Source organism: Emys orbicularis, chromosome 4 (assembly GCF_028017835.1).
Source record: "Emys orbicularis isolate rEmyOrb1 chromosome 4, rEmyOrb1.hap1, whole genome shotgun sequence".
Classification (NCBI taxonomy): Eukaryota; Metazoa; Chordata; order Testudines; family Emydidae; genus Emys; species Emys orbicularis.
The window spans coordinates 89,736,581-89,756,977 of record NC_088686.1 but is presented as its reverse complement, the minus strand read 5'-3'; the positions used below and the strand labels follow the sequence as shown (position 1 = coordinate 89,756,977).

The 20,397-nt window shown below is 42.0% G+C and overlaps 1 protein-coding gene across 1 annotated transcript in view; it reads right to left on the bottom strand.

The window, feature by feature from the left end:
• GAS2 (growth arrest specific 2) overlaps nt 1–20,397 on the bottom strand; it is a 131,791-nt gene that overhangs the window by 46,723 nt on the left and 64,671 nt on the right. Inside the window, exons 5-6 of the mRNA XM_065404432.1 lie at nt 4,881–5,025; nt 436–543 (exon numbers count right to left, since the gene is read on the bottom strand). Coding sequence (XP_065260504.1) covers nt 436–543; nt 4,881–5,025 — 253 coding nt within the window. The remainder of the gene's footprint in view (nt 1–435; nt 544–4,880; nt 5,026–20,397) is intronic.

The following is a 20,397-nucleotide window of genomic DNA, read 5'->3' as shown; positions in this document are numbered from 1 at the left end:
TAGACTCTCATTCAGTCTTTGACCTCTCTCCTGAGACTGTCAAGAAGGGTACCGATTAACACAAAGTGGGACGATGGCTTTTTTGACAAAAATACTATTCCAACAGGAAATAAGAAACCATCATCTCTATTTGTGAAGAATTTTAGTCATCATTTATCATGGCTAGCATGGAATCAATGACCTAGAAGTAGGAGGATCTACCACATTATTAATTCTCTGACCTAACTACCCCTCCTCCCTCCCCGGGACTATATCTCCCCAGTTGTGCTGTGGATGAGAATCTGTACTTGTCAGAAAGAAAATATTTTCTCTCATTAACCAGTGGTGCCATTTTAACCTGGAAAGAAGCAGCCCAAGCATTAAAAAATGTTGCTGTCAGATATCAGTGATCTCCAAAAGGGACATTGCATAACATGAAAAATGAAAACTTCTTACCCTAATAAAAAGGATCTTCTCTCCAACTCTGTACCGTCCTTGTGAAAGACGCTCCACACAGAATTTATTGGGGCATTTACAAGGAGGATCTTCAGAAATGTGTTTGACCTGAAAAACAAGTTATTTTTGTATCTCTTTCATAGAGTGTATCTGCAGCAAACTGTTCAAAAGGGCAGTTAACATAATGTCATGCCTTTGATTTATTCTCTGTCATCATGACAAATGACTTCTTCCTAACACCTCTTCAGGCTTTTAATTAAGGCACTATTGCTGAAATTGTCTTACTTCTTTTTTTCTCTCAACTCTAATGTTTTTAATAGTATGGCACTGAGTGACTTTTTAAGACACTGATTTCAATACCATCATTGCTACTAATGGGCAAAATCATGAAATCTATACTACATTTCTATGTGGTCCATAGGGAACAATCCCAGTGCATTCAATGGGTTTTTTGCTGAATTAAGAATGAGTAAAAACTGAATGAAGCCTTCAGGATTTGGCACGTTTAATACATGTAAAGCCTTGAATCAAATAGTAATAAACCTCATATAGCATTCAGATATTAGCAACACAGACTCTCCTCTTACGTTAAGCCATGTGAAAGGGGGGAAAAAATCAGTGATCACAGCTTTTTCAGGGCCACTTTTTTCTCTTGCTCTGCAGAGTTTCTGGCATAGCTTGGGGACTCAGAAGAAAGACCCTATAGATCTTAAAATATCTGCAGAAGGATCCTTTGCATCAGTAATGACAATATAGATGATGTGTCCTTCCTCTGGGTCATGGGCAGAGTTCAGATGGGCCCAAGGACTGGGCCATAATTTCTTCTTGAAATCTACGTGTATTTTCAATTACATAAAATGGTAACATTAAACAAACCTATATTCTTACTTATTAAAAATATTAAAATGAAAAATAAATACAACAGCAGTTTTTTAAAGCATCTGTAAAATCCAAGGTTGTGAGGATTCTCAAGTCAAAAGGGAATTCCCAGGTGTGGAAAAATAAAGTAGAAGCCAGTGATGCTCTCAGACACTCAGTTTGCCATGGAATTGCACTATATAACTGAGTGATGAACTTAGCCCAAAGTTTGTCAATCTGAGCTTGATGATATGTGAATGGAATTGAACTCTACTGATTTTTGGTGGGTAGATTTACAATTTAATCCACCTACAATTCTCAGATAAAAAGTAAAGGAAGTCCAGGTATTGGAGTCCTGAGTATATCTGATACACAAAAAGGAGGCTGTCCAGTAATTTCTCCAGCAGGGCTTCTCTACTAATAAAATTAACACTACTTTAGCTTAGAGATAGAGGACCTGATTTCCTACTATCTTCACCTTGCATAGCCATTTACACCTGGGTAAAACACTATGCCCTGATCATGAGCCAGGACCCAAGCTAAACTCAGTGCCATTCAGAATAGCTGCAGGGAGAAAGGTGCCATTTATGTTCCCCCTATCCTCAGCTCTGAGATGTTCACCAGTGCAGGGACATGGCTGAGGTAGATGATGTGCTGCTGTTCTCTCATGATTGCCTGCTGTCGCATTAGCCAATTGGGGGCTGTTATAGCCAGGTGTAATTTAGAGTTGCCTTGAGGCTTCTCTAAGTTACTGGTGTAAAAAATGGACCCCAAAGCCCGGGGATCAGGGATGAACAAGGGCTGTTGAAAGCTACTTTTGTCCCACTCCTCATTTACATCAGCCAAACTTCAGCTCCAACTGAGAATTCAGCTTTGAATGTGAAACCAGTGACATTAATATTTAGTAGATGTATATTCTGAACTTTTAGGTAATCTTAAAGTAGCACAACCATCAATGTCAAAGAGCAGATCTGGTTGAGTGAACTCTAATTTGACATTCAAATAGCACTTCCGCTAAGAAACAACACTGACAAGTGCATGAAGGCAATCATTTCCACATACTGTCCTTCTCTTGGATGAAAGCTGACCTAATGTATTGATGTCAAATGAAACAAAATGCAGGAGGCACTTTCCAAAGGTTTTGTCCACTTCACGTAACACTCAACAGACCTTTTCAGATCCAGTTTGTAAACTAAGGCCCCATAAAAAGAGACTGAGAACAGAAAGAAAGCTGTTAGAAAAGCTTACTGATGAAAGTTTGAGTAACACTGTCTTAGACAGGAAAAACACCAGGGTCGTGTACTGGGGCTCTGTTAGGTATTTTGGTTGTCTGACAAAAATACAGGAACAGATCTATTATACAGAGTAGGAGGTTTTAGGATTTAGGCTTTATACTTGAGGGAAAATTTTAACATGTTAAAGGAATGTTCTTTTTGTTGGAGGTGACTGGGGATATGGATAGATGTAAAAAGTGAACAAGTTAACTAACATCATTTTTTCTGTAATTGATCTTCTCAGCTGATGGGCAGGAAGAGGAACTTTTAAAATTGACTTACGCTCTATCACCTAATTTGAGGGCTTTCCACCTTATTGCTAAAATGATCCAATGTTACCATCTATTCCTTTCGGGAATAATTGCTGAGAATGATTCCTCCCTCTCTCAAAAATGTGCAGTAATATTGTCATGAAACTTACTTCATAGCTTGAAATTATACTTGGCACTAAACACATTGAAAATGGTCATTGGGATTGATTTTCTTGTCACTTAATTGTTTTAACACCAGAATAATTCCAGTGACTCCAATGGAAATTCTCCTCTCATTCACACTGGCATAGATCAAGAGTATTAGGTCAGGGATGTTGAATATCAAACCAATCTTAAGATATTCTGGACCTCTACCATCCGCATAAATCAGGAGTAACTCTACTGAAGTCAATGGGTCATATCGAATGTAGGTTACAGGTGGTGCAAGAGGTATATATGGACTTATATGTCCTCTGAACTTGGGACTGTGTACCAGAGTGATCCTCTAAATGCTCCCCAAATCAGTTTCCCCTTGGCCCCCAGGGTCTAACAGGAAGGGATCGCCAGTACATAGATACATGCCAACCATGCCCTCTGGTGACACTCCTTATACTAGAAGCCAGCAGAAAGGTGGTGTAGGATCTGTTATGATAACTCTATGCTGCCAAGGATTCACCTGAGCAGGGGGAGGCCTCTAGTAGCTAAGTCTGCTACCTTTAGGGTTGCTTTGTTCTGGGTAAGTAGCATAGAGCAGCTCAGTATTGGGGAGAATCAAAGCCAATCAATTTATACCAGTGTAAAAACTGATACAAACCAGAGGATAATTGAGCCCTTACTGCTGCGTTTGCCATTGCTGCCTCCACAACCTCACTGGCCTGATGGGCATAGAAGTATTATTGACTGGAATTTAAAAATCAAATATGGAAGTGGAGGGCAAAATGAAACCCTGTTTTATTTTTTTGTGTCTGGATTGTATGAGCGCTGCCATTAGTTTATAGTGTGTGAGGATCAGGAATTTAACTGAATAAATTCAACCCTTTCTATCCCTACTGCTTTTTAAATTAAAGAAGATGGCTGGAGACAGCCTTCATACTCTCTTCTCTGTTCCCCTGAGATATACAGTCACCTCTTCCATTCTAAACATACCCGCATTCTCCACAATTCTCCTAGAAAAGCAATGAGTGGGATTGCATAGTTAAAGATGTCACAAAATATAAAAGTTAAATGTAACTTATTTACATTGTAAAAATACATTTTTCATTAAAAGAATGAACATTATATTCCATCTGCTCATTGTAACACAAAAGTGGCACATAGGTTTTTCAAGAAGCGCTTTGCAACTCCCAGGTGGTACATCTATCATGTGATATAGCAGTTACTATAGTAACTGTTTCTTTTTATAGAATATATTTGTAATTTCCTAGTTAACCTCTTCATTGCTTCAAAATATCTGTTTCAGCTGATTCCAGCTGTTTCAAAATGAACCCCTCTAGTGGAGTGTAACTGAGAAGTATGGTATAAAGAGCTTAATTAATTGTAAAGTAACTATTTTCCTTGGTAATAGTGAAGAAAAATCTATTTTGCACTTGTTTTATGCTACAAGAGACATGCAGAACTAGAGCATAAAAAGAGGCTCAAATAACTCAGAAATGTTTTTTTAGAAATATGTACAAGTCAGTAAGGGACAAATCTCACAGTCCTGACTCAGTCCTTCCTCAGGCAAAACACCAACTGAGAGTTCAGTGAACAACTAGTTTAAAAAAATAAAATAAAATAAAAATAATGACAGCCAGACCCGGCCCTCAGTAAGAACTTCAGCACTGCAAAGCTGGGCCAAATTGCAGATTTCCACTATCCACTAAAATTCCCCAAACTGTAAATAATTGTGGTCATAAGTGATATTAATTGTAGATGCTTGCAAATCTTATTGTTAGACCTCTAAATGCGGTGAGATGTCAAACTCAGGCCCTTATGTCCTGTGTATGTCAGAATGTGTCAGGAAGATGTTAGTCTATTTTTTTGTTGATATCTCATGATAAGAAGCTTGCCCAAGCACACTTACAGCATCATCCAACAGTTTTCCTGTGCTCTTTTTCCCTGGAGACTTTGTTGGGGAGGGTGAAGGAGACGGAAGAGGGGCTGAAAGTATTTCCTCTTGTTCAATCTCTTTCTCCAGCTTTATTAACCCAGGAGGTTCCACACCAAACCTTTTGAAAACAAGCAAACAAATTACCAGTGCTTACAAAGAATTTCATATCTTAATAGATCATGATGCATAAACTTCATACATACACAGCTGTGCAACACAAAATTGCTAAACACACTAATGAAGGGATGAGTACATGATATATTATTGTAGCTGCTATCAGTATAATAAATATGCAGTGTGAAATTAAAATAGCATCTCTCATTTAATCAAATTTACAATAAATGGGCTTAGTCTTCAGCTTGTTGTTTGTTAGAGAAACATCTATAAATATGTGATATGGTATTTGGTATGTGATAGACACATCCCAAAATTGTTATGCTATGAGAGTTCAGTTCAGAGAACATCTACTTCACATTTCACCATCCCCTCAGACTTTTTCTAGGAATTATGAAAACTTAAATAGTTTTCATAATAAATCTATATGAGAAAAGGTTAATCTGTTAAACCTGAGCATAACCCACCGTAGTAGGTATTATGCCCAGGTTACAGATGGGTAAATGGAGACAGATTCAGGCCAAATTTTTTCAAGAGTGGCCACTGATTTTATGCACCTCAATTTTTGGGAGCCCAACTTTGAAACTGTGGTGGTGTTTTTTTTTTTGTTTTTTTTTTTTTTTGTTTTTTTAAGAACTGCGCAGTACTCACTGTTCCAATTGAAGTGAATCCCTGAAAATCTTAAAGGGTCTCAAGTTTGGCACTCAAAAAATTGAGGCACCCAAAATCAGTGGTTACTTTTACAAGTTTGGTTGTAAGTTACTTGGCCAATATCATATAACGAGTGAGTAGCAGAGTTGAGAACAGAATCCCAGAATCCTGATGCCCACTTCACAGAACTAACCACTGAACTACACCCCATCTTTTTCTTTTTCAACTGAACAAGAAAAGAAAATATATTTTTATATGATAATTTCCTTTTAGTTAAAGACCACCATGCTAAATATAGGTATTCACATCAAACCAATTGTACAGTGAAAATACGTATTGTATTGTGTAAAATAAAAACCTAGGACCAGATCCAGAACTACTCTGATTCACACCAGCTGATGACCCAGCCACTAAAGTTCTGTACCAAAAATATACCAAGTATTAAAGACTAACATTATCATAGAACTTAAAGTCATATATGCAAAGGGCGTAAGTGTATATATTGGCCCTTTCATTTTTCATTACAAATTACAAGCTAATCACACTGCTGCATAGTAAGTTAATACCCAGAAAACTAAGAACCAAATCTGTGCTTGTATTGGCTGCTAACTGGTGCAGTCTGACTAACGAAAAGTCAGCCAACATTGGAGCGAACACTTATATACAATCCATTTACTTCCTGTCTGTCTGCAGATGCTGACATGCTGTAAATCATTAAATTCCCCCTGGGCTCTAAGCCTACACCTGCATGAGGCCTTACTCATCAAATAAACCGTTCCCACTCGCATTAATACTGCTTCTTTGCTTCTGCTACTTTTCAGAATCTAACTCACCTCTGATTTCTATCATTACAATAGACAGTATATAATTATTATAGATAACTTTAACAAACTTCTTTCTACTAATCAGCTGAAATTAAATTTAAACATATATCCTCCATGTATTGCATCACAATCAAACAGCTTAATTAGAGGGTTGAATCGACAAAGAAATCCTTCTGCTTGTCTCACAGTGGCTTGCCATGCAAAAAAAGGTACAAGCCCTGTTCTGAGAACTATGTTGGGAATTTCCTTTTCTACTCCTTTCTAGCCTGTCTTCTGTATAACTACAAATAGAGCAGCATCAGACTGTAAAATGATCTCCAATAGACTTCTAAGAGCACCACTTCCTATTTTTCCCAAGGAAAAATTAAGTACAATACCAGAAAGATATAACTTCTCAACAGACTATAATTTTCAAACAAAAGACATCTGGGGGCTGATTTACAAAAAAAAAAAAAAAAAAAAAAAAAAAAGTTTTACAGCCACGTAAGAAGAATTCCAATTCTTTTTGTAGAACAGACAGTTTAGCTATTGCATGTCATACCACCAAAAAGCAGCACACAGATATATTTGCACCTAATTCGCATTCCAGAATGTAAGCATTCTTTAAGATATATTTACACATGTAGAGAGATTGAGATTTTGCTCTCTTTTATGTCAATTTTACCTCAGTGTAATTCCAACTATTTCACTGGAGCTACTCCTACTTTACAAGAGTGTGAAAATGAATCAGACCTGCACAATCCCATTGATTGCAATGGAACTGGATAGCTTAAGTCAGTACTGCATTTTACCCCATAGGATTCATCCATCTTTCACAAGGACTATCAATCCACTCATGTGGGATCAGTCAGCACAGAATTCGGCTCATTGTATTAATTTTAATGAAAAGTCTGTGAGTCTTATACACTCTACTCATATTTCCTGCTTTAATTTCCATCACATGGACAAAAGAGCAAAATCAGGAAAGTTATTGATTGGGGCCAGTAGCTGATTAGCAATTGTTTACATGCAGAACAAGATTTTCATTTCTGATAATGGGCTGAGCCTCTGTCTAACACTGTCCCTGATGTTGCACTTCTTACTCTCATGAGTATACTTCAACTGGAACTATTCACATGAGCAAAGACCGCAAGATCGGGACCACAGATTACTACAGCAGGCTCAGGACCTGAAGGTCTGTAAAGAGCCTGAAATACAAATAAACTCTTCACTAATGAAAGGCCAACCCACTGTCAGAGAGTGTTTTTTTATTTATTTATTTAGATGATTTCCTCAAAAATTTTACTATTTCTGAAATTTCCCATTCGGTCATTTAAGTGAAAGCTCCAGTAGTAACTTGCAATAGTTTCTCTCTTTGCTAGATGATGTGTTCAGTACAAATGGTGACAAAGCTCAATCAAGTCAGGCTGCTCCATCTCTCTGCTGAGTGGGCATACAGTATCAGCCCAGCTCTCTGAACGGTTACAGAAGCTGGGCACAAATCACTAAGGAAAACATGCTGAAAACTATTTAGATAGTTTGCTAATAATGAAGGCTTCCATAATGTATGGTGAGTTATCTGGTAGCATCTACACAGTGACATGTATCTGATAGTGATGTGCAAACAAGAAGAGGACAGATTGTGCCTACCTCGTCTGGAAAAGGCTGACTTTGCTCTGCCCTCATTGTAGGCTACTGTCATAACTATAAAGGGAAGGGTAACAGCTCTCCTGTGTACAGTACTAAAATCCCTCCTGGTCAGAGACTCCAAAATCCTTTTACCTGTAAAGGGTTAAGAAGCTCGGGTAACCTGGCTGACACCTGACCCAGAGGACCAATAAGGGGACAAGATACTTTCAAATCTTGGGGGGGGGGGAAAGGCTTTTGTGTGTGCTCTTTGTTTTAAGGGGTTGTTGGCTCTTGGGACTGAGAGGGACCAGACATCAATCCAGGTTCTCCCCATCTTTCTAAACAAGTCTCTCTTATTTCAAAATTGTAAGTAAAAGCCAGGCAAGGCGTCTTAGATTTACTTTGTTTTTCTCAACTTGTAAATGTACCTTTTACTAGAGTGCTTATCTTTGTTTGCTATACTTTGAACCTAAGACAGAGGGGGTTCCTCTAAGCTCTTTAAGTTTGATTACCCTGTAAAGTTATTTTCCATACTGATTTTACAGAGATGATTTTTACCTTTTTCTTTAATTAAAAGCCTTCTTTTTAAGAACCTGATTGAGTTCTCCTTGTTTTAAGATCCAAAGGGGGTTTGGATCTGTATTCACCAGGAGTTGGTGAAAGGAAGGAGGGGGGAAGGGTCAATTTCTCCTTGTTTAAGATCCAAGGAGTTTGGATCTGTATTCACCAGGGAATTGGTGAAAGGTTTCTCAAGGCTTCCCAGGGAGGGAATTCTTGAGATGGTGGCAGCGGACCAGAGCTAAGCTGGTAGATAAGCTTAGAAGTTTTCATGCAGGCCCCTACATTTGTACTCTAAAGTTCAAAGTGAGGATACAGCCTTGACATGGTGGCACAGCGGTGGAGATCGTTTTAAACCCAAAAGCCAGTAAGAGATTTTTTTTTTTCCTTCTAGGTGCTTGGAAAGCAGAGCTGAAGGTAAATGCATATCTTATCTCTCCTTGCCTGAAGGCAGAGGTGTTAAGTTTTTTTTAACAAGGGGCTTTGTTAAGAGAATGGTTCAATCAGTGAGCAAACTTTGATCTGGTAAAGGTAATTTACAAGCTGAATTGTTTTTTTTTCTTTTTACATCCTCGGAAGTAGCTAGTTAGAAAGTCTCTGTTAACTCAGCAGCACTCAGCAGGAGCCTGAGCTAAATACATCCCAGTTTCAGTCAACTGCAGAGGGTGTGACCCAGCACAAGAAAACAAAAAAATGACTACCAAAGAAGCAGCTAACAAAATAGAACTGGCCAGACTAGAAGCAGAAGAAAATGAGAGAAAACATCAGAGACTGCTTGAAATTAAAATCGAGAAAGAAGCTGAAGAGGAGGCCCATAAAAGAGAAGAAAAAGCTAAACAGGAGGCCCACAAGAGAGAAATGGAGCTGGAAAAAGCCAAACAGGAGGCCCATGAAAGAGAAGAAAAAGCCAAACAGGAGGCCCATGAAAGAGAAGAGAAAGCCAAAGAGGAGGCCCACAAGAGAGAGATGGAGCTGGAAAAAGCCAAAGAGGAGGCGAAAGAAAAAGAAAGGCAGCATGAACTGGAAGCAGCAAGTGCTAGGCAGGATGCATCAAACCATCCTAGCAACTCCTCTCCAGGTACCCCTTCCCATCCCAGGAAATTCCCCACCTACAAGGCAGGCGATGATGCTGAGGCCTTCTTAGAAAATTTTGAAAGGGCCTGCCTTGGATACAGCATCCCTCCAACCCAGTATATGGTAGAGTTGAGGCCGCAGCTCAGTGGACCCTTAGCAGAGGTGGCGGCTGAAATGCCTAAGGAACACATGAACAGTTATGAACTTTTTAAAAACAAGGCCAGACTCAGAATGGGGCTAACACCTGAGCATGCCCGTCGGCGGTTCAGAGCCCTAAGGTGGAAACCAGATGTGTCATTTACCCGGCATGCCTACCACATTGACAAAAATTGTGATGCCTGGGTATCAAGAGCAAATGTTAAATCTCTGGAAGATCTGCTTTCCCTAGTAAAAATGGAGCAGTTTTTAGAGGGTGTTCCTGAGGAAATAGAAAGGTACATCCTAGATAGGAAGCCCAAAACTGTAACCGAGGCGGGGGAGATTGGAGCCAAATGGGTGGAGGTGACAGAAAAGAAAAAAGCTAGTAGCAGTTGGAGTGAATATCAGAAGGGGCAAGCCGAAACAAAACCTTATCACCGGGGACAACCCAAGGCCCCACCCACATCCCAAGGGAAACCCCAGACGCCTTCTCACCCCACCACACCAGTCTCCATCAACCAACATCGCCCCGGTGATACCTTAGCAGGGCGATGTTTTAAATGTAATGAACTGGGGCATATAAAGGCTCACTGCCCCAAGAACCCCAACCGATTACAGTTCATGACACCCCAATCACACCAAAGAACCCCAGACCCAGATGCCTCTCTCATACCCTCGGAGCGAAGGGAAACCTTGAGAGTGGGCGGAAAGAAGGTTATCGCTTGGAGGGACACTGGGGCACAAGTGTCAACTATTCACCAATCCCTAGTGGACCCCAAACTCATCAACCCGGAGGCTACAGTGACAATTCAACCCTTCGTGTCACAGTCTGTAACCTTGCCTACAGCCAAGTTGCATGTCCAGTACAAGGGCTGGTCAGGAATGTGGACTTTTGCAGTCTATGACAATTATCCCATTCCCATGCTACTGGGGGAAGACTTGGCCAACCATGTGAAGCTAGCCAAGAGGGTGGGAATAGTCACCCGCAGCCAGGCTAAGCAAGCTTCCACCCCCATCCCTGTTCCTGAGCCGTCCACCAGGACCCCGTCTGTGTTACCAGAGACCCAAACAAAGGTGGTGGAACCGGATCCCCTGCCAACGACTGCAACAGCCGTAGTGGATCCAATCCCAGAGACCCAGCCAAAGCCAGTCCCAGAACCGGAACTGGCCATGCAACCAGCACCAGAACCATTGTCAGCACTGAGTCCAGCGCTTGCAAGCCCGTCTACAACTCCAATGCCAGAGGACACCAGCGAGCCTGAACTGGCGGAAGCAGCAGATAACCTTACCCAAGAGGCTCAGCCAGAGCCTGAGATACCACATAGTGCACCAGCGAACAGCGGTTCACAGTCAATGGAAACAGCCCCAGCACCTGCATCGCTTCCAGAGGGACCAAGCCCCAGTCCACAGTCCAAGGAGGAACTGATGTCTCCAGCATCAAGGGAACAGTTCCAGGCCGAGCAGGAAGCAGATGACAGCCTTCAGAAAGCTTGGGCGGCGGCGCGGAGCACCCCACCGCCTCTCAGCTCTTCTAACCGATCCCGGTTTGTTGTAGAAAAAGGACTTTTATACAAGGAGACTCTTTCTGGTGGGCACCAGGAAGACTGGCATCCTCAAAGACAGCTGGTAGTTCCCACTAAGTATCGGGTAAAGCTCTTGAGCTTAGCCCATGATCATCCCAGTGGCCATTCTGGGGTGAACAGAACCAAAGACCGGTTGGGGAAGTCCTTCCACTGGGAGGGAATGGGCAAGGACGTTGCTAATTATGTCCGGTCTTGTGAGGTGTGCCAATGAGTGGGAAAGCCCCAAGACCAGGTTAAAGCCCCTCTCCAGCCACTACCCATAATTGAGGTCCCATTTCAGCGAGTAGCTGTGGATATTCTGGGTCCTTTCCCAAAGAAGACACCCAGAGGAAAGCAGTACGTACTGACTTTCATGGATTTTGCTACCCGATGGCCGGAAGCTGTACCCTTAAGCAACACCAAGACTAAAAGTGTGTGCCAGGCATTAGCAGACATTTTTGCCAGGGTAGGTTGGCCCTCCGACATCCTTACAGATTCGGGAACTAATTTCCTGGCAGGGAACATGAAAAACCTGTGGGAAGCTCATGGGGTGAATCACTTGGTTGCCACCCCTCATCACCATCAAACCAATGGTCTGGTGGAGAGGTTTAATGGAACTTTGGGGGCCATGATACGTAAATTTGTAAATGAACACTCCAATGATTGGGACCTAGTGTTGCAGCAGTTGCTTTTTGCCTACAGGGCTGTACCACATCCCAGTTTAGGGTTTTCACCATTTGAACTTGTGTATGGCCGCGAGGTTAAGGGGCCATTACAGTTGGTGAAGCAGCAATGGGAGGGGTTTACGCCTTCTCCAGGAACTAACATTCTAGACTTTGTAAGCAACTTACAAAACACCCTCCGACACTCTTTAGCCCTTGCTAAAGAAAACCTAAAGGATGCTCAGGAAGAGCAAAAGGCCTGGTATGATAAACATTCCAGAGAACGGTCCTTCAAAGTAGGAGACCAAGTCATGGTCTTAAAGGCGCTCCAGGCCCATAAAATGGAAGCGTCGTGGGAAGGACCATTCACGGTCCAGGAGCGCCTAGGAGCTGTTAACTATCTCATAGCCTCCCCCACCTCCAACATAAAGCCTAAGGTATACCATGTTAATTCTCTTAAGCCCTTTTATTCTAGAGAATTAAACGTTTGCCAGTTTACAGCCCAGGAAACTGATGACGCGGAGTGGCCTGCAGGTGTCTACTATGAAGGAAAAAGGAATGGTGGCGTGGAAGAGGTGAACCTCTCCACGACCCTGGGACGTCTGCAGCGACAGCAGATAAAGGAGCTGTGCACAAGCTTTGCACCGATTTTCTCAGCCACTCCAGGACGGACCGAACGGGCATACCACTCCATTGACACAGGTAATGCTCACCCAATTAGAACCCCATCCTACCGGGAGTCACCTCATGCCCAAGCGGCTATACAAAGGGAGATCCAGGACATGCTACAGATGGGTATAATCCGCCCCTCTAGCAGTGCATGGGCATCTCCAGTGGTTCTAGTTCCCAAACCAGATGGGGAAATACGCTTTTGCGTGGACTACCGTAAGCTAAATGCTGTAACTCGTCCTGACAACTATCCAATGCCACGCACAGATGAGCTATTGGAAAAATTTGGACATGCCCAATTCATCTCTACTTTAGACTTAACCAAAGGGTACTGGCAAGTACCACTAGATGAACCCGCTAAGGAAAGGTCAGCCTTCGTCACCCAGGCAGGGGTGTATGAATTCAATGTACTTCCTTTCGGGTTGCGAAATGCACCCGCCACTTTCCAAAGACTTGTAGATGGTCTCCTAGCGGGATTGGGAGAATCTGCAGTTGCCTACCTCGATGATGTGGCCATTTTTTCTGATTCATGGACAGAACACCTGGAGCACCTGAAAAAAGTCTTCAAGCACATCCGGCAGGCAGGACTAACTGTTAAGGCTAAAAAGTGTCAAATAGGCCAAAACAGAGTGACGTACCTGGGGCACCAGGTGGGTCAAGGAACTATAAATCCCCTACAGGCCAAAGTGGATGCTATCCAAAAGTGGCCGGTTCCAAAGTCAAAGAAACAGGTCCAATCCTTCTTAGGCTTGGCCGGATATTATAGGCGATTTGTACCACACTACAGCCAAATCGCCGCCCCGCTGACAGACCTAACCAGAAAGAAACAGCCAAATGCAGTTCAGTGGACTGATAAGTGTCAAAAGGCCTTTAACCAGCTTAAGGCAACCCTCATGTCTGACCCTGTGCTAAGGGCCCCAGACTTTGACAAACCGTTCCTAGTAACCAGCGAGGCGTGGGAGCAGTTTTAATGCAGGAAGGACCGGATCAAAAATTCCATCCTGTCGTGTTTCTCAGCAAGAAACTGTCTGAGAGGGAAAGCCATTGGTCAATCAGCGAAAAGGAATGCTACGCCATTGTGTACGCGCTGGAAAAGCTACGCCCATATGTTTGGGGACGGCGTTTCCAACTACAAACAGACCATGCTGCGCTACAGTGGCTTCATACCGCCAAGGGAAATAACAAAAAACTTCTTCGGTGGAGTTTAGCTCTCCAAGATTTTGATTTTGAAATACAACACATTTCGGGAGCTTCTAACAAAGTGGCTGATGCACTCTATAAGACCCTAACCCTTGTCCCATTGAAGTCAGTGGAATTTCTTCCACTGGGCTCTAATTGAAGAGCCACAAATCCAGATAACATTGTTGCTGAACCAAACTAATCTAGAAATTTCATCCAAATCCTTTAGCCAGTTACTTTGTATGCAAGGCGACAGTTGATGGCAGTGTCCAGGGAAACAACCCATGTCACAAATGGAACAGATGGGACAGAAGGAAAAGTTATCCCCAGCAACATCAGGAGATGATGCCAAATAGCCAGTGAAATTAAATGTCAGTTAAGCATCTCTCTACCTGCATGTCTACTATATGTAAGAAAGTTTCTAAAGGGTCCAAAAGAAAAGCCTAATACACGTATTTATGTATATGTGAAAAATCCATAGCTTGAAGGGTTAAAACAAGCTGGTGAAGAATTACTATAACCCAGTAGAACGCACCATAATGAGACAGATTCTAGTGCAACCAAACTATAATGTACTTTATTTTTGAAGCACACTAACTATGGATCAAGCCTACTTCCATTGAAGTCAATGGCAAATTTTCCAATGATATTAATAGAGCAGGATCTAGCCCTAATACTGCAGTTTGATATCTAATCCATATCACAGTTAGATTTTTTTGGCACAATTCTACCTGGAATGCAGAAGCGTGATATGAAAGGGGTGTTTTGTTTGCACACTTGGAATGGAAAACTGACTTGGAATGAATTGTATAACAGAGAAGCCAGCAGTGGGGAATTTGTGACACAAAATTTTGGAAGGAAAACTTACAGTTTATCAAAAAGAGAAGGTTAAGAATGGTTTAAGATTTGTGATTTAAGACTAAAAATAAAGGAAGAAATCAAAAGTGCAAGCTAGCTAAAAAGCACCAGTTTTATACAAAGCTACTTTAAAAGTACAGCTGAAAAATTATAGTTTACTATACTCGTTTTCCACTGTTAAAAATGTGTTTTTAATGGGAACAACAGTGACTTGTGAAACTTGATACTGTGAAATGTAATAGAGGACAAAAATTAAACTAGAAATGTGAATTGTAAAACCCCATACATTATGTGCAAAAATATATTTTTATATGATAATTTCCTTTTAGTTAAAGACCACCATGCTAAATATAGGTATTCACATCAAACCAATTGTACAGTGAAAATACGTATTGTATTGTGTAAAATAAAAACCTAGGACCAGATCCAGAACTACTCTGATTCACACCAGCTGATGACCCAGCCACTAAAGTTCTGTACCAAAAATATACCAAGTATTAAAGACTAACATTATCATAGAACTTAAAGTCATATATGCAAAGGGCGTAAGTGTATATATTGGCCCTTTCATTTTTCATTACAAATTACAAGCTAATCACACTGCTGCATAGTAAGTTAATACCCAGAAAACTAAGAACCAAATCTGTGCTTGTATTGGCTGCTAACTGGTGCAGTCTGACTAACGAAAAGTCAGCCAACATTGGAGCGAACACTTATATACAATCCATTTACTTCCTGTCTGTCTGCAGATGCTGACATGCTGTAAATCATTAAATTCCCCCTGGGCTCTAAGCCTACACCTGCATGAGGCCTTACTCATCAAATAAACCGTTCCCACTCGCATTAATACTGCTTCTTTGCTTCTGCTACTTTTCAGAATCTAACTCACCTCTGATTTCTATCATTACAATAGACAGTATATAATTATTATAGATAACTTTAACAAACTTCTTTCTACTAATCAGCTGAAATTAAATTTAAACATATATCCTCCATGTATTGCATCACAATCAAACAGCTTAATTAGAGGGTTGAATCGACAAAGAAATCCTTCTGCTTGTCTCACAGTGGCTTGCCATGCAAAAAAAGGTACAAGCCCTGTTCTGAGAACTATGTTGGGAATTTCCTTTTCTACTCCTTTCTAGCCTGTCTTCTGTATAACTACAAATAGAGCAGCATCAGACTGTAAAATGATCTCCAATAGACTTCTAAGAGCACCACTTCCTATTTTTCCCAAGGAAAAATTAAGTACAATACCAGAAAGATATAACTTCTCAACAGACTATAATTTTCAAACAAAAGACATCTGGGGGCTGATTTACAAAAAAAAAAAAAAAAAAAAAAAAAAAAGTTTTACAGCCACGTAAGAAGAATTCCAATTCTTTTTGTAGAACAGACAGTTTAGCTATTGCATGTCATACCACCAAAAAGCAGCACACAGATATATTTGCACCTAATTCGCATTCCAGAATGTAAGCATTCTTTAAGATATATTTACACATGTAGAGAGATTGAGATTTTGCTCTCTTTTATGTCAATTTTACCTCAGTGTAATTCCAACTATTTCACTGGAGCTACTCCTACTTTACAAGAGTGTGAAAATGAATCAGACCTGCACAATCCCATTGATTGCAATGGAACTGGATAGCTTAAGTCAGTACTGCATTTTACCCCATAGGATTCATCCATCTTTCACAAGGACTATCAATCCACTCATGTGGGATCAGTCAGCACAGAATTCGGCTCATTGTATTAATTTTAATGAAAAGTCTGTGAGTCTTATACACTCTACTCATATTTCCTGCTTTAATTTCCATCACATGGACAAAAGAGCAAAATCAGGAAAGTTATTGATTGGGGCCAGTAGCTGATTAGCAATTGTTTACATGCAGAACAAGATTTTCATTTCTGATAATGGGCTGAGCCTCTGTCTAACACTGTCCCTGATGTTGCACTTCTTACTCTCATGAGTATACTTCAACTGGAACTATTCACATGAGCAAAGACCGCAAGATCGGGACCACAGATTACTACAGCAGGCTCAGGACCTGAAGGTCTGTAAAGAGCCTGAAATACAAATAAACTCTTCACTAATGAAAGGCCAACCCACTGTCAGAGAGTGTTTTTTTATTTATTTATTTAGATGATTTCCTCAAAAATTTTACTATTTCTGAAATTTCCCATTCGGTCATTTAAGTGAAAGCTCCAGTAGTAACTTGCAATAGTTTCTCTCTTTGCTAGATGATGTGTTCAGTACAAATGGTGACAAAGCTCAATCAAGTCAGGCTGCTCCATCTCTCTGCTGAGTGGGCATACAGTATCAGCCCAGCTCTCTGAACGGTTACAGAAGCTGGGCACAAATCACTAAGGAAAACATGCTGAAAACTATTTAGATAGTTTGCTAATAATGAAGGCTTCCATAATGTATGGTGAGTTATCTGGTAGCATCTACACAGTGACATGTATCTGATAGTGATGTGCAAACAAGAAGAGGACAGATTGTGCCTACCTCGTCTGGAAAAGGCTGACTTTGCTCTGCCCTCATTGTAGGCTACTGTCATAACTATAAAGGGAAGGGTAACAGCTCTCCTGTGTACAGTACTAAAATCCCTCCTGGTCAGAGACTCCAAAATCCTTTTACCTGTAAAGGGTTAAGAAGCTCGGGTAACCTGGCTGACACCTGACCCAGAGGACCAATAAGGGGACAAGATACTTTCAAATCTTGGGGGGGGGGGAAAGGCTTTTGTGTGTGCTCTTTGTTTTAAGGGGTTGTTGGCTCTTGGGACTGAGAGGGACCAGACATCAATCCAGGTTCTCCCCATCTTTCTAAACAAGTCTCTCTTATTTCAAAATTGTAAGTAAAAGCCAGGCAAGGCGTCTTAGATTTACTTTGTTTTTCTCAACTTGTAAATGTACCTTTTACTAGAGTGCTTATCTTTGTTTGCTATACTTTGAACCTAAGACAGAGGGGGTTCCTCTAAGCTCTTTAAGTTTGATTACCCTGTAAAGTTATTTTCCATACTGATTTTACAGAGATGATTTTTACCTTTTTCTTTAATTAAAAGCCTTCTTTTTAAGAACCTGATTGAGTTCTCCTTGTTTTAAGATCCAAAGGGGGTTTGGATCTGTATTCACCAGGAGTTGGTGAAAGGAAGGAGGGGGGAAGGGTCAATTTCTCCTTGTTTAAGATCCAAGGAGTTTGGATCTGTATTCACCAGGGAATTGGTGAAAGGTTTCTCAAGGCTTCCCAGGGAGGGAATTCTTGAGATGGTGGCAGCGGACCAGAGCTAAGCTGGTAGATAAGCTTAGAAGTTTTCATGCAGGCCCCTACATTTGTACTCTAAAGTTCAAAGTGAGGATACAGCCTTGACATGGTGGCACAGCGGTGGAGATCGTTTTAAACCCAAAAGCCAGTAAGAGATTTTTTTTTTTCCTTCTAGGTGCTTGGAAAGCAGAGCTGAAGGTAAATGCATATCTTATCTCTCCTTGCCTGAAGGCAGAGGTGTTAAGTTTTTTTTAACAAGGGGCTTTGTTAAGAGAATGGTTCAATCAGTGAGCAAACTTTGATCTGGTAAAGGTAATTTACAAGCTGAATTGTTTTTTTTTCTTTTTACATCCTCGGAAGTAGCTAGTTAGAAAGTCTCTGTTAACTCAGCAGCACTCAGCAGGAGCCTGAGCTAAATACATCCCAGTTTCAGTCAACTGCAGAGGGTGTGACCCAGCACAAGAAAACAAAAAAATGACTACCAAAGAAGCAGCTAACAAAATAGAACTGGCCAGACTAGAAGCAGAAGAAAATGAGAGAAAACATCAGAGACTGCTTGAAATTAAAATCGAGAAAGAAGCTGAAGAGGAGGCCCATAAAAGAGAAGAAAAAGCTAAACAGGAGGCCCACAAGAGAGAAATGGAGCTGGAAAAAGCCAAACAGGAGGCCCATGAAAGAGAAGAAAAAGCCAAACAGGAGGCCCATGAAAGAGAAGAGAAAGCCAAAGAGGAGGCCCACAAGAGAGAGATGGAGCTGGAAAAAGCCAAAGAGGAGGCGAAAGAAAAAGAAAGGCAGCATGAACTGGAAGCAGCAAGTGCTAGGCAGGATGCATCAAACCATCCTAGCAACTCCTCTCCAGGTACCCCTTCCCATCCCAGGAAATTCCCCACCTACAAGGCAGGCGATGATGCTGAGGCCTTCTTAGAAAATTTTGAAAGGGCCTGCCTTGGATACAGCATCCCTCCAACCCAGTATATGGTAGAGTTGAGGCCGCAGCTCAGTGGACCCTTAGCAGAGGTGGCGGCTGAAATGCCTAAGGAACACATGAACAGTTATGAACTTTTTAAAAACAAGGCCAGACTCAGAATGGGGCTAACACCTGAGCATGCCCGTCGGCGGTTCAGAGCCCTAAGGTGGAAACCAGATGTGTCATTTACCCGGCATGCCTACCACATTGACAAAAATTGTGATGCCTGGGTATCAAGAGCAAATGTTAAATCTCTGGAAGATCTGCTTTCCCTAGTAAAAATGGAGCAGTTTTTAGAGGGTGTTCCTGAGGAAATAGAAAGGTACATCCTAGATAGGAAGCCCAAAACTGTAACCGAGGCGGGGGAGATTGGAGCCAAATGGGTGGAGGTGACAGAAAAGAAAAAAGCTAGTAGCAGTTGGAGTGAATATCAGAAGGGGCAAGCCGAAACAAAACCTTATCACCGGGGACAACCCAAGGCCCCACCCACATCCCAAGGGAAACCCCAGACGCCTTCTCACCCCACCACACCAGTCTCCATCAACCAACATCGCCCCGGTGATACCTTAGCAGGGCGATGTTTTAAATGTAATGAACTGGGGCATATAAAGGCTCACTGCCCCAAGAACCCCAACCGATTACAGTTCATGACACCCCAATCACACCAAAGAACCCCAGACCCAGATGCCTCTCTCATACCCTCGGAGCGAAGGGAAACCTTGAGAGTGGGCGGAAAGAAGGTTATCGCTTGGAGGGACACTGGGGCACAAGTGTCAACTATTCACCAATCCCTAGTGGACCCCAAACTCATCAACCCGGAGGCTACAGTGACAATTCAACCCTTCGTGTCACAGTCTGTAACCTTGCCTACAGCCAAGTTGCATGTCCAGTACAAGGGCTGGTCAGGAATGTGGACTTTTGCAGTCTATGACAATTATCCCATTCCCATGCTACTGGGGGAAGACTTGGCCAACCATGTGAAGCTAGCCAAGAGGGTGGGAATAGTCACCCGCAGCCAGGCTAAGCAAGCTTCCACCCCCATCCCTGTTCCTGAGCCGTCCACCAGGACCCCGTCTGTGTTACCAGAGACCCAAACAAAGGTGGTGGAACCGGATCCCCTGCCAACGACTGCAACAGCCGTAGTGGATCCAATCCCAGAGACCCAGCCAAAGCCAGTCCCAGAACCGGAACTGGCCATGCAACCAGCACCAGAACCATTGTCAGCACTGAGTCCAGCGCTTGCAAGCCCGTCTACAACTCCAATGCCAGAGGACACCAGCGAGCCTGAACTGGCGGAAGCAGCAGATAACCTTACCCAAGAGGCTCAGCCAGAGCCTGAGATACCACATAGTGCACCAGCG